Source organism: Spermophilus citellus (assembly GCF_964194105.1).
Source record: "Spermophilus citellus genome assembly, chromosome: 7".
NCBI lineage: Eukaryota > Metazoa > Chordata > Mammalia > Rodentia > Sciuridae > Spermophilus > Spermophilus citellus.
This window is the reverse complement of record NC_138188.1, coordinates 158486303-158500283: the sequence shown is the minus strand read 5'-3', so window position 1 is coordinate 158500283 and position 13981 is coordinate 158486303. Positions and strand designations below refer to the sequence as shown.

Here is a 13981-nt window from a genome sequence, read left to right as displayed (position 1 = left end):
ACATAAGGTAACAAAATAATTCCAGAAAAAGGATCATCATCACATTAAGACTTCAAATTTATCAGCCTGGAAATTAATGTCATTTCTACTAACCTGTTTTTTTTTAAATATACTTTTCCAATTCCACAATAGGCCAAGCAATCAAGTCCCTCATTGGGGTAGTGTTCAATAATCCTTTTAAACTGGTTTTCAGCTTCAGATAATTCCTTTAATAAAGGTGAGAACAATAATCACTTATGCAAGAAGAAAAATGTTAAAACAGACTTCACCCCAAAGTTGATTCCTTTCATGTAATATTAAAAAAAAACTGTATATTAAAAAATTCTTACGGAAAAATTATACTCTCTGCATTTCATTTTCTTAGAAGTTATACAAAATTCCTGTAGCTAATCAGATGAACATATGGAAACCCAGGAATTCAACAAATCCAACCTTGCCAAAAATATAAGACAGCCAAGTATATAAACGTTTCTTTGTACACACAAAGTGATGGCCTATGCTGGCTAATACTATAAGATGTAAATTCATGATAAAAAAAACACACAAATACAAATACACACATGCACACACATTGTGATCTACATCCTATTAAGTACTGCTCTCTTAGACAAAAGCTATCTTAAAAATAGCCCCCCCCCAAAAAAAATAGCCCTTTAGAGGCATTCCAAGAATGTCTGAAACAAGGGCTGGACTGTGGTCAACACATGGCTTCCTTAAGGGTCTATGCTGATGAAAATCTTTTAAATGCATAAATTCTACCATATTCATAGTTTTTTTTAAAAAAAATTTGTCTATTTTACAGTAAATCATGAGTATAACAAACTATTTCTTCAATTCCAATAAGGGAAAGCATGAAATTTATTATTCTGTCAAGATAGAATTAAAATCATGAAGTCCTGTTTCCATTGATATATTATAAAACAGAATTAGACAGGCATTAATAGAAGGCATTCCATCTGTCACATCAAGAACAAGGAAAATGAACCTCAGGCACTAGATTCTCAGAAGTAAGTAAAACATGAACGTCAAGTTTGATCTTAACTAGGTAGCAATTTAGAGTTGAACTTTCATTTTATCAGGGAAGTTTAGCATCCAAGTTGGCAGAAAGGATATGTTATAATACTTGAAATCATTCTAGAGAACCTCAAACAAGGTTATAACACTGAATAGCACAGGTAAGTAAGCATCCCAGGAAAGTAAAAGAAGAGCATGAGTAATGGGGACCACTAGAGCTCACACCTACATGCAGACCATATGCCATTACCTGAATCCTCCACTTAAGAATTAACCAAACACCAAACTACTCATCACCCAGAACTAAGAGCTATTAAGCATGGTAATGTTTACTTCAGTTTTCTAATAAAACAGCATAACACAAAGTTGAGATCTCCTTTCTAACTTCCTCAGGCCCATTCCCTCTTTTATCAATAAATGTTGTCATTATCTTAAATATGATAAACGGGTAGTCCATGATCTTTTTTCAGTTTTACAAAATGCAGAGATATCCATAAACAATATTTAGTATTGTTCTATACGAAATTATACACTAGTGTTATCACAATGTTTGTGTTCTCCAACCTGCTCTTTTCCTTCAACTTTATGTTTTTGCAATTTGCCTACCATGATATATTAGATTCTTTATTTTTTATGTAAGTAAGATGTAGAATCCCAGTACTGCAAGCATTACTTTTTTCTAATAGGAATACAAAGTTTTCTTTTAAAAAAAAAAAAAAAAGAAAAAAAAAAGCATAAACTATTTAAATTTAGCTATTTCAGCCTTTCAAGAAAGTACACAGAAGGAAATGAGCCAAAATGGAAAAACAGTTTTTATATATCTTACAAAACCAATATCCTATTTTAATTGTTTGTTCTCTGTGTTACAATCTTACCTCAGGCTGTCCTATTCCAAGCAGAGAAATGGCAAGTCCATATACTACTAATACATAGTTAATCATGGCCAGGTTCAATTGCTGTCAATAAAAAGGCTTTAGTTAAAAATCTAAACATAAATCTGCCAGTTTACATCACATTAACCCTCTAGCCACAACAGTGTAATAACATCACTAAACAAGTGTAATAACATCATTCATCAGTATGATTGAATTAAAGATCAAATAGAATTAGAAAATATATTTTGCAAATACAAAACTGTTATATTCATATCAAGTATTTAAAACACAAAATCAGTGCTGGGGTTGTGGCTCAGCGGTAGAGTGCTCGCCTAGCATGAGCGAGGCCCTGGGTTCCATCCTCAGCACCGCATAAAATAAATAAATAAAATAAAGGTATTGTGTCCAACTACAACTAAAATATATATATATATATATATTTTTTTTTAAATAAAACACAGAATCGATGTGTCAGTTGTTTAAGGCATAGTTCATAATAAATTAGAATAATTTTTAATTAAAATCATGTGCTTTTGCATGTGAGTGTTAGTAACAGATTAAGGAAGATATCTGCTCTTTCACAATCTTGCTTAAGCTACTCATTTATCTAGTTAATTCCTTCTTGCTGGATAAAAAAATGCAACCTAAAAGTGAGTCCAAATTCTTTTTTTTTTTTTTTTTTTTTTAGAGAGAGAATTTTCAATATTTATTTTCTAGTTCTCGGCGGACACAACATCCTTGTTGGTATGTGGTGCTGAGGATCGAACCTGGGCCGCATGCATGCCAGGCGAGCGCGCTACTGCTTGAGCCACATCCCCAGCCCCAAATTCTTGATTTATTAAAAGTCTCCTTTTCATAAAAGGAAAGGCCAGAAGGTTCTGATAACCCAAACAATGGTCAAAAAGAGAACATAAGTATGGATCATACATTGAATGTAATCACAAACTCTGAATTGGGATCATCACCTGTGCCCCACAACCTGGAGGAGATTCACCTGCTCCCAGCCCAGGTATAAGGTATATAAATTCGAGTTAAAGCCTTGATTTTTTTCTAAATTCATCTGAGGTGCACTGGTATTGATAAACAAGCTATGATTTAGCAATTTTACCTTTATTTTTTGAGGATCTAAACCATTTAGCAACTCTGTAAAGGCCTGCGCAGCACTTCGGCAACGCTGCTCCAATAAGGCTGTGTAACCATCTTGAATTAAGCTTCTTAGCATTTTCATTATATTAGCAAAATCCTGCAAAAAGGAAAAAAAAAAGAAAAGAAAAAGAAATTTTATTTCACTAGTGCAAATCTACAGCTTTTTAGTTTAAAACTTACGATGTTAAGTTCACATTAACACTTTATAAATGATAATAAGTATTTAAATAAATACTCAAACTATGCTTTATTCATCATATTCCTTTCTCAGCCCGGCACTGCCTCATTATCTTCATTCCTCTGCCACTGCCCATGAGAGGAAAGTTTGATTCATTTTATTCTATACAGTTGCAAAGCTTTGCTTACTTTTTCAGTCTATACCAATAATATTTTGGAGTTTTAACAATGTAAGAAGAATACCAAACATCACTAAATAAGTAAACTGTCTGGGACTACAACAATTAGACACATAAGAACACACAACCTATGTACCCAAACAATCAGATTTTAACAACTGTCATCCTGTGCTGAAACAAACATTAATTTTAAGCAAGAAATACATATTTCAATCGTTAACTACTCCTACTTCACATGTACTTAAATATAACCAGAAAAAAATTATTGGCAGAGTACAATATTAAATAAAAGGAAAAACATAAAAAATAAAAACAAAATTGACATAATATACTCAAATAAAGTGATAAACTCTTTGCAAGTTGAAAACATATGTACACAAACATTATAATGTGAATTCAGATTTTAGTTACATGGCAATAGCCTTAAGTTACAAAAGTTCCACAAAGATGACAGAGGTAAGACATTAAGATAAAGTCTCATCATCCTTGCCATACATGTGTACACCATTCAGAGAACAGAAAATACTAATCTAAACAATATACTCCTCACTGTTCCTTACAATAAAGACTCAAAAGGTAAACTGTAGAGTTTAGTCACAGATTAACAAAAGATTCCTGATGGTTTCTAGCCAATGAACCAAAATATAGGACAACTTTCCCCCAAAATATGACGGAAAAGAACAATTCTCATATTAATCTGGTTATCCACTATAGTATTTAAAACACACATGATAGCCACATTTGTTTTAAGATGTGAATTTGAGGTTACAGACCATGAAGTGCTGTCCTGTCAATCACTAGTTATTCACCTTTTTTAAAAATATTTTTTAAAAATATTTTTAGTTGTCAATGGATCTTTATTTTATTTATTTATATGTGGTGCTGAGAATTGAACCTAGTGCCTCACACATGCTAGGCAAGCACTCTTCCATTGAGCTTCCACCCCAGCCCAAATATGCTGTTTTAATCTCCTTTCTTATTCTAGGAACAGATCCACATAGCCTTGGAAATTATTTCCCTTAACATAACTTAACATAGGATATCTGTACTGTAAGTTTCTTCAGAGCAGGTTGGACAGTGTCAATGCAGACTCCCTCTGTCTGCAACATCTGGGAGGGGCCCAATAAAAACGTACTGAATAAACAATGGGTTCACAAACAACTATCATAAATAATCTTTTTACCTTCACAGGCTTTTTTTTTTTTTAAGTCCTTTAGGGTTTTTAGAGTCAGTAAAAATATAAAAACATATAATTAAAAAATCTCCAACTGTTAACAAATTCTAAAACTGCTTTTATTCAAATAATTAGAAATCTGTTTCAGTCCTTTGTAAGATGTTATATAGACCTAAATAATTAATTGAATTTTAAATGACCCATAAATTTTGAAGCAATTATCCTATTCCATGATATAAATTTTCATCACTAAATAACATAAAAAGAATTTACCAAGTTTATTGTTAAAGTAGGCATAATGAAACTGCACATGTTTAAATCTTTTAAAATTATCCAAATCTTTGAAAAATATTTAAAGTTAGTATTACTATTAAATCTTTGGCAAGAAATTCTACAGTTCTAACCACTGGTTAAATCTCTGGGTAACAATTTTTGAATTAGTATTTAAATTAATGATAGTCTGGTTTCTTAGCAAGCATATATTAATTCATGACCAGAGCTTTGCTATTTCTACTGGAAAAGCTTTTTCCATTACCTGGTGTGCAGCTCTGGAAGATTTAGAAAACTGTTTCTCCAAGATGTTTTTCAAATCAACTGGTAAAGTCAACTGTGAACTAGAACTAAAAGAGAAAAGCATGTTTTAAATCATCTTAAAATAAAACAGTCCTGTTTATATAAAGAAAAATACGGAGTAAATGGACAGTCACATGTGAGTTCCTAAATAGAAATATTACTAAGACACTGATTTCCCCAAATTACTCTCTAAATCCAATGTAATTTCAATAAAAAGTCCCTATAAAATTAGAGGAAAAAAAAATACCTGAATTTCTCTGATTCATTGTTTCGGGATTTTTGTTTTCCTTTATGTTTTGGAGGCTGACCTGTGAATACAAAAGCATTTGTTCCTGAGATCCATACATAAAAATCCACAAGCCTGAGAGCAAAACAATAAAAACATATGTAAATTGGAATAAGAAAGCCAAAGAAGCAATACTATATGAGAGCATAATTACCAACAGGTAAGCCAGAAAGGAAGGCAGGCACTGATGATGGTATTCTATGTATGATGTAAAATTATTAAAAAGATAAATTATAATGGTGATAATAGTTATTTAGATTTGCAGCAGATACAGAGAGATATAGGCAAGGGCTCCTATTCTCAGGCATTTTACAATCAGATGGAAAGAAACGACACATCGTTTTAGTAATGAAGATAAGAAAAGACTATGCCATTATTGACACATTAATTCCACAGCCAGTAACTTCTCTCCTAACTACAGAAGGAAGAAATCACCCACCTAAGGCAGAGTGGTTGGGGAAAGGGTTGGTGAGGATGAAGCCTTTCTTTGGTCTTAAGATGAATGATTTAGACAGACTGGTTGGAACCCAAGAGTAGAGTTCATTTATAAATACTAAGTAAACCTGTACAATCTTAAGAGCTCTAGCAAGATAGAAGGCTAGAAAATGACTGCAAAGGCAGGCTGGTGTGAGTGTTCGAAAACCCTTTGCTTCAGTTACCCATGAGTCATCAGGCTAGCCTTTATCACACTGGCAGGAATCAAGCCTCTATGTAGCAGGGGAGTGACACATTCAAAGCTACATGGAAGAGTGAGCATGGCGGAAGGACAGAGAATATGTGCTAGGTTTGTGGGGACAGCACAGAGCCGATCAAGGTCAATGAAATAAGAAGGGTGGAGCCCAAGCTGGCTTCAGTAGCCTCAGAAACGAAAGGTACAAGAGTCTTAGTGTGATTTCTGCTTTGTGAGGTTGGGCAAAACTATTTAACCCTAATCCTGGGATTTCAAGTTCTTTTACTGAATGTGGATACTGATGAGTAGATAGTATTTAAATAAGTTATTTAAATATGTTGTCTGCTAATAATGGCCTAAGAAATATTAACGAATTAAAAACTACCTTTCTTTTTTTTTCTTTTTTTTTTTATTGGTTGTTCACAACATTACAAAGCTCTTGACATATCATATTTCATACATTAGATTGAAGTGGGTTATGAACCCCCAATTTTACCCCAAATGCAGATTGCAGAATCACGTAGGTTACACATCCACAATTTTACATAATGCCCTATTAGTAATTGTTGTATTCTGCTACCTTTCCTATCCCCTACTATCCTCCCTCTAAAAACTACCTTTCTAAAAAAAAAAAAAAAAAAAAAAAAAAGCTTAATCCTCAAAGATGTTTCACATGGTGTTGGAATCACAATACGTAAGACAAACACCTAAGTTTCCCGCTCACTGTAAGCACACTAATTGCTAACCAACTGCAAATGTTCAGTACTAAGGGGTTCAACATGTGGAATTAGACCCCAGAGAAGACAGAATGTAGGTAGTAAAAGATAAAAATGGATAGAAACAAAGCCATTCAAAAGAAAACAAACAAGAGAAAGTAAAGAGAGCAACAGAGTATCACTAACTGGAGGCCAACAATCCACTTCAATAACCCTGAAAGGTACTCTATATGAAAGCTTGAGATAAACAACTATTGGGTATAACAACCTTTAGAATCATTAAAAAAAAAAAAAAGTCTATTTCCTTAAACTCTTGTTTTAAAAAACAGAGAAGCATGTAATCCACGTGAGAAAGATTTTCCTCAAAATTAAAACTAAACAGGAATTAGCCTAAAGCATTCTTAAGGGATGAATGTGTTGCCCCAAGATTTGTTATGTTGGAAATCTAATCCCCAATGGTTTTAGGAGGTAGAACTTTGAGGAGGTGATTAGGTCATAAGGTAAAGACCTGGTACAGGAATTAGTGCCCTTATAAGAAGAGGCCCCAGGAGATGCCCCCATCCTTCTATCATGTGAGGACACAGCAAAAAGTTAGCCATCTACTTTTGGGCACAGTAGTACACCCTGTAATCCTAGCAACTCTGGAGACTAAAGCAGGAGGATCCCAAGTTCAATGTCAGCCTCAGCAACTTAGCAAGACCCTTTCTCAAAATAAAAAATAAAAAAGGCTGGGGATCTCGCTCAATAGTAAGTCCCTGGGTTCAATTCCCATTATCCAAAAAAAGGTCATCCATTAACCAGGAAAAGAGGCCTCACCAGATATCAAAACTGCTGGCACCACAATATTGGATTTCCCAGCCTACAGAAATGTGAGAATTGAATGTTTGTTGTTTAAAGCTACCCAGTTTATAGTATTTTTGCTACAGTAGTCCCAAAGGACTAAAGTATCCATTCTTTTTTTGGTGCCAAGGACTGAACTCAGGGGTACTTAACCAGTGAGCCACATCCCCAACCCTTTTAAAGTTTTTTAAATTTAGAGACAGCATCTCACCAAGTTGATTGCCTTGCTAAATTGCTTAGGCTGGCTTTGAACTTGCAATCCTCCTCCCTCAGCCTTCCAAGATGCTGAGATTACAGATGTGCACCACCACACCTGACAACAGACATCCATTCTCAACAGGAGTTGAGTATTACCCCAAATACAGTGAAAAAATCAAGTTATTGGGAGATGAAAAAGCCTAGTTATTTTTATATATAAAGCACAGATGAACATATTGTATGTAAACAGACAAGCAGTACGTATGGTATTAAAAATTTCAGAGGGAGATTGATTGATTAGGGGGAAAAATGTAAAAAAAAAAAAAAAAAAAGAAAGGCTCCTGAGATTAAGGAAAGGGAGATAATAATGAAAACTTTCAATAACAAGAAACAAAGGTGGCCTAAAAGTGATTAAGGACAGATCAAGAAATGCTATGTGCTTAAGTGTTCCTTTCCATTCTTCTTATTGAAGTTCCAAAATTAAATGTATTAAGTAATGAAAAGACCGAGCATTGATTTCAAATACTCAAATGTTTTCTTAACAATAAAAACTGCTATGTTTATGCTGAGTGTTCCCCAAAAGTCCACGTGCAAAGGCTTAGTCGCTAGGGTGGCAATATTAAGAAGTGCTGTAGAATCTTTAAGGAAGTTCGTTAAATCGCTGGAGAAATGCCTTTGAAGAGGAATGTGGGAGCCTGGTCTTGTCTTCTCTCTCTGCTTCCTGGCTCAGGATATGAGCAGTTTGCTCCACCACATTTTCCCTGCCATTGCAATCCACTACCTTACCAGCACTGAGCTAATATAGGCATCATATCTTCACATCTCCAGAACTATGAGCCAAAATATAATTCTCTTTACGTCATAGCTAGCGTTTGCCAAATATTTCATTATAGTGATGGAAAGCTGACTTATACAGAAGCATTATAAATTAAAATGAGAACAAGAGCAAATACAAATGAGGCTTGTACAAATTTTAGGGCATAAAGTTTAGGTAATACTATGACAACTCAGCAACAATTTATATAAGAAAAAATACTCACTTGGTGGTGGTAAAAATTCAGGATGACAGTCACAATCATCTACCTTCAAAGCCTCATCTACCACCTGCCCATGAAAATAAAACTAGTGAGACTGTAAAATAATATAGCCATTTCAGTTATACCAATCCTCAGCATTTATCCAAAAGAACTAAAGTCAACATACTATAGTGATCATGCATATCCATGTCTGTAGCAGCATAGTTCACAATAGTCAAAACTATGGAACCAGTCTAGGTGGTCATCAATGGATGAACTGATCAAGAAAATGTGATACATACACACAATGGAGTTATACTCAACTATAAAAAAGAACAAAATTATGCCATTTGCAGGAAAATGTATGGAACCTGAGCACATCATGTTAAGTGAAAGAAGCCAGACTGAGAAAGTCATGGGTCACATGTTCTCTCACACTTGGGAGCTAGAGAAAAAATAAAGAAAAAAAGAAAGGACCGGTCTCATGAAAATAGAAGAGAGACCAGCAGAGTAGTGGAGAGGGACCAGGGTGAAGGGAGAGGAAGTACTGGGGAATGAAATGGACCAAATTGTTATATGCATGTATGAGAATGTAACAATGGATTCCACTATGATGTATAATTATAATGTACTGTTAAAAAAAATAAGAATTCAATGGCCATGTAATAGAATTTGTAGTAGAATATGATAGAATTCACTCAAGCGCCTAAAATATGCATCTAGTTACTAAGTCTAAATGTATAAGCAAGCATACAAAATGATAACTAGTGACCAGAGATCAAGACAAATGACAAATTCTTGAATGACAATTCTATCTCTGATGCCTAGAATGATGTCTCATGTGGCAGCTATTCAACAATGACTAAACTGAATATTACCACATTATTCCTGTGCTCTTCTCCCTAAATTAATACAGCCTCTTGGAGATTTTCAATATTACCAACAAAAGGACTTAACGGTATATTAAGAAAGTTCCTTTCAATGCCTATCACCCACCCAATGCCAAAACATCATAATCTTTTCTTTCCTCAAATCTTGAAGAGAAATATAATGTGACTTAGTGATAGCTGCTGAGTGTTGGATGTGTATCACAGGTAGAGGAAAACTCAGACACATTTATCTGGGTCACCTGACCTCAGAGGCAGGCTAGAAGCCTTAGTGTGGTGCTCTGAAAAAAACCATCAGACCAAGATTGCTGCTGAGCACAGCCATGAAAGGGCAACAGAAGTTGTATATACACCTTGGCAGAGGTGGGGAAGGAGTGCCTCCTAGGCACCCCAGCTTAGCACAAGTTGGCTGGTGAGCTGCTACAGTGCCAGGTCACAAACAGATTACAAATCAGAAAAGGGAGAAAAAGACAAATCCAAAACACAGGGAGGGGCAGAAGTGACTTGGCCAACAGACCCCATTGTTACTCATTCCTGAGACTGGCTGGGTGACCTAAAAGGAGGGTATAAAAATGGACTAAATGGCAAAATTATATCTAGAAAAAAATACTTTTAATATCTGTAAATATAGTCAGGCTTGACAGTACATTCCTATAATCCCAGCGACTCAGGAGGCCAAGGCAGGAGGATTCCAAGTTCAAAGCCAGCCTCAGCAACTTAGAAAGGCCCAAAATAAAAAAAAAAAAAAAAAAAAAAAAAAAGGCTGGGGATGTGCTTAACTCAGTGGGTAAGCATCTCTAGGTTCAATCCCTGGTTAAAAAAAAAAAAAAAAAAGATATGTAAGTGTGATTTCAGAAGAAATTCTGTGACTTTAAATATATTATTTTTATGTAGTTGTATGAGGTATAATTGGTTGTAGTTATGTGAGGAATAATTGCACTGGGGATGTGGTTCAGTGGTTAAGCACCCTTGGGTTCATTCCCTGGTACCAAAAACAAAACAAAACAAAATCTAAAAAAAGAATAATTTTCTTGATCTCAAAAAGTAAGAGTTTATACCACCAAAATAGCTGATTTCCACTATCACCAACATGTTACTATTAATAGCTGAAATAATTTTAAGTTTTTAACTGAGCTTACCTTTAGATTCTGATTACCACCGTTTGCCATCTTGTAGTTAGTTTTTTGGAGATCTCTTTCCGTCTCCACAAAGTTAAGTGAAGTACTAAAAGCAGGTGCTGATAAATTCCTAGGTATATAGGCCCTAAAATGGGATAAAAGGAATGACCCCTTTATTCCTACTAATTAATGAGCATTTTTAAAAGTTATCCTTCAAACAAACAGGTTGCAGCAATTATAGCCTTTCTTCCTTGAAAGCAAGGTACCACTGTTTTGAAAAGATCCTCTACCTCTCAGATAAGCCTTTATACATAAGTAGTATTCAAAACCAGTTCAAGGCTAGTATTCTGGGTTCTAATATTAAAGTAAATAAATCTTCATGTTTCACCTATTAACAGCTTCACTATCCTGTGTGCCTATCAAGGGAGAAAGGCTTAATCTATTTAAATTGCCAAATAAGCAAATATAGAATCCTGGCTATTTATTTTCTTATAAGCATTCCTAAATCGATTTGTACTCTTTGAAAAGTATCAAGAGGCTGGGGCAACGTTTCCAGGACAGAGAGGAAGGGCATGAGGCAAAGGCTGTGTATCAGCTCTCTACTGCCAGGACCCCGTGACCAACTGCTCCCAGTAAAGCACAATAACTTCAAATTAACATTCCACTCCTCTTTTCTCACTAACTTAGGCTACTAATCGTCCAAGTCGTTCAATAAAATAAATCTGACAACTCACAGGTCACCTGATATTTTGTGTGCAAACACACACACACACACACCAAAAAAAAAAAAAAAAAAAAAGAACCCTCTTTTTCTTCCATCCCTAAATTTACTATAGTTGCGATTAAGTTTTTAAAATGACAAACACAAGTGATTCTTAAGTTCACAGGGCAAAGTCATTCCAAGTAGTAGCTACTGATCTGATATTAACTCACCTGCTTTCATAAAAAGCTTTAATTGGATTCTTATTTGGTGTTCGACCTATAAAAGTCAATCACACACACACACAGAGTAATCAATGGATTGGCAACACAGACTTCAAAAGATTTTCAAATTTCCTTTAAGCTGAGTTAAGAACATCAAACAACTTTAGAAAGTTGAAAAATAAATCAAAACAATTTTACAATTCTAGATGTCAGTAATTTCAGAATGGTGTCAACAAACTGTTGTACACCATGTCTGACATCCCACTGCATGTGATTACTGACAAGATGACAGCAATACATTGATTTGAATCAGAGACGGTACCTGTCTTCAAGGAGCTCACAATCTAAGAATCTTGTTAACAGCTGGATGACAACATCTGCTAGTTACAAAACTGCTCAGCTCAGCTCCATAGACACTGAATATCCAAAGAAGAAAAAAAAAAAAAAAAAAAAAAAGGAAAGACCTAGATACTCAAAGTGTAGAGTAAAGAAATTTTTTCAAGCACTGAGAAAGAAAAATGACTAAGTACAGAAAACAAGGTTGAAGAATGGAAATTTACAAGTCCTAGCCTGCACAGCCAATTTCTGATTATAGATGTTCAACATGCTATAGAATTATTTGCAAACTTGGTGCAAACAAATTAAGCAACTCTATTGAAGGGCCTTTTCTTTTAGAAATAACTTAAATGATGAAAAGTTTTACACAATTTCCTTTCAAAAGCATTTATTTTATTCAAAATTTCTGAAAAGAATATTTTTCTATAGAAGAATAAATAATAATTTGGTTACTGGCTGTTTCAAATAAAAAATACAAATCATGTATAATAACCTAATGGAACATATTACTAACTCTACACAAAAAGATACAGAAAACGTAAGTAACTTGAAGATAACATAACAAAATAAGCACAAATCATCTGAGAACTGATTTATGATCCTCTGTTAACCCAAGAAACCCACCTTTGAAACTTTAAAGGGAATTCAACTGTAACCAAAAGAATCTTAGGTGAAATACCTTGTAGGTCTTCTATTTGTTTTTGTAACTTTACATGCTGCTGAATTAGATCCTTGATTCCCTCAGGGTCATTTTTACAGAGTTTTTGAGCTTTTATGTTTGCTTGCAGGGCCCAGTCATATTCCCCCAGCATAGAAAGAGCAGCACAATAACGATAATGACCCTGTTCCAAAAAGATAAATTTAATTTTTTTCTCAAAAATATGCTTAAATTAAATAATAGGTAAGGAAAAATATTGTTTGAAAATGAATTAATTAAAATGTTAGATCAGGCCCCTATCATGAAAAATAAATAAAAATGTTAACACCTCAAGAAATAAAACTAATGAATTAGTGGAATGTTATGAATAGGCAAGTGATTTTTAACAATTAACTAGAGATAAATATTTTTGCTTAAGAGATTTTGGTACCCCAGCGAAGTATTTAACTTCTGTTATATTTTACTAATAAAGTACTAAACACAGTATTTTGTGAATAAAAGTAATTCATTATAAGAAACAAATTTTTAAAAAATACTTTAAGGCAATAATATTCACTAAGTCATGACGTGCCCTACACTTTGGAAATCAAGATTTTGGAGCTGGAAGGAGCAACCAGCTTGGGCAGCATTCCCAGCACCTCCAAGAACACAGGCTCAAATAACAGGTGTAGTCAGGCTAACTCTTCTCTCCATCTCTCCCCTTCAATCAGCTTTTATTTTATCTGTAAGTGTAGTTCCTAGCTTTAAGAAAAGGTCCAAAAATCACTGACTTTATTCTCAATTCAAATGGTAAGGTTTTGGCTTTTTGTTTTTGTTTTTTGCTATAGAACCCAAATCCTTACTGACTCCAATATTTGGAAAATCCATTATATCTAACATCTTAGTCTAGAAAGCGAATAATATCAAACCTGGGGCTAATTTAACTAACCCGGCTCCCAGTTATTCACAAATCAAACTTTCATTTTAGGTACCATGTCTCCTCTAGAGAGACGATCTACCAGAAAAAAACAGGCCAGAACCTGGCCTCAAGTCACAGTTAGAAACAAACTAAAGAACAATGATTTTATGATACCTAGTCCAGATCTCCTTCCTACTTACTACACATTTTACAAAGAACATTCTGATTAGATGAGAATCCGGGAGAAAAATCAAAATAAGTGAACCCTTTAAGTGGAAAAATCAAAAATAAGTGAA

The 13981-nt window shown here is 34.3% G+C and overlaps 1 protein-coding gene across 14 annotated transcripts in view; it reads right to left on the bottom strand.

Annotated features, from left to right (window-relative positions):
* The window catches only part of TTC3 (tetratricopeptide repeat domain 3), a 120782-nt gene that overhangs the window by 67155 nt on the left and 39646 nt on the right, over positions 1 to 13981 (bottom strand). For 10 of the 14 annotated variants that reach the window (XM_081300642.1, XM_081300637.1, XM_081300644.1 and 7 more), the window contains 9 exons: positions 12809 to 12971; positions 11803 to 11848; positions 10891 to 11014; positions 8889 to 8952; positions 5386 to 5446; positions 5101 to 5185; positions 2998 to 3132; positions 1890 to 1970; positions 94 to 206 (listed from right to left, as the gene is read on the bottom strand). In XM_081300642.1, the coding sequence (XP_081156768.1) occupies positions 94 to 206; positions 1890 to 1970; positions 2998 to 3132; positions 5101 to 5185; positions 5386 to 5446; positions 8889 to 8952; positions 10891 to 11014; positions 11803 to 11848; positions 12809 to 12971 (872 nt within the window). Of the gene's footprint in view, positions 1 to 93; positions 207 to 1889; positions 1971 to 2997; positions 3133 to 5100; positions 5186 to 5385; positions 5447 to 8888; positions 8953 to 10890; positions 11015 to 11802; positions 11849 to 12115; positions 12543 to 12808; positions 12972 to 13981 lie in introns of those variants that run through there. The other 4 variants (XM_081300639.1, XM_081300638.1, XM_081300640.1 and 1 more) reach the window with 2 other exon arrangements.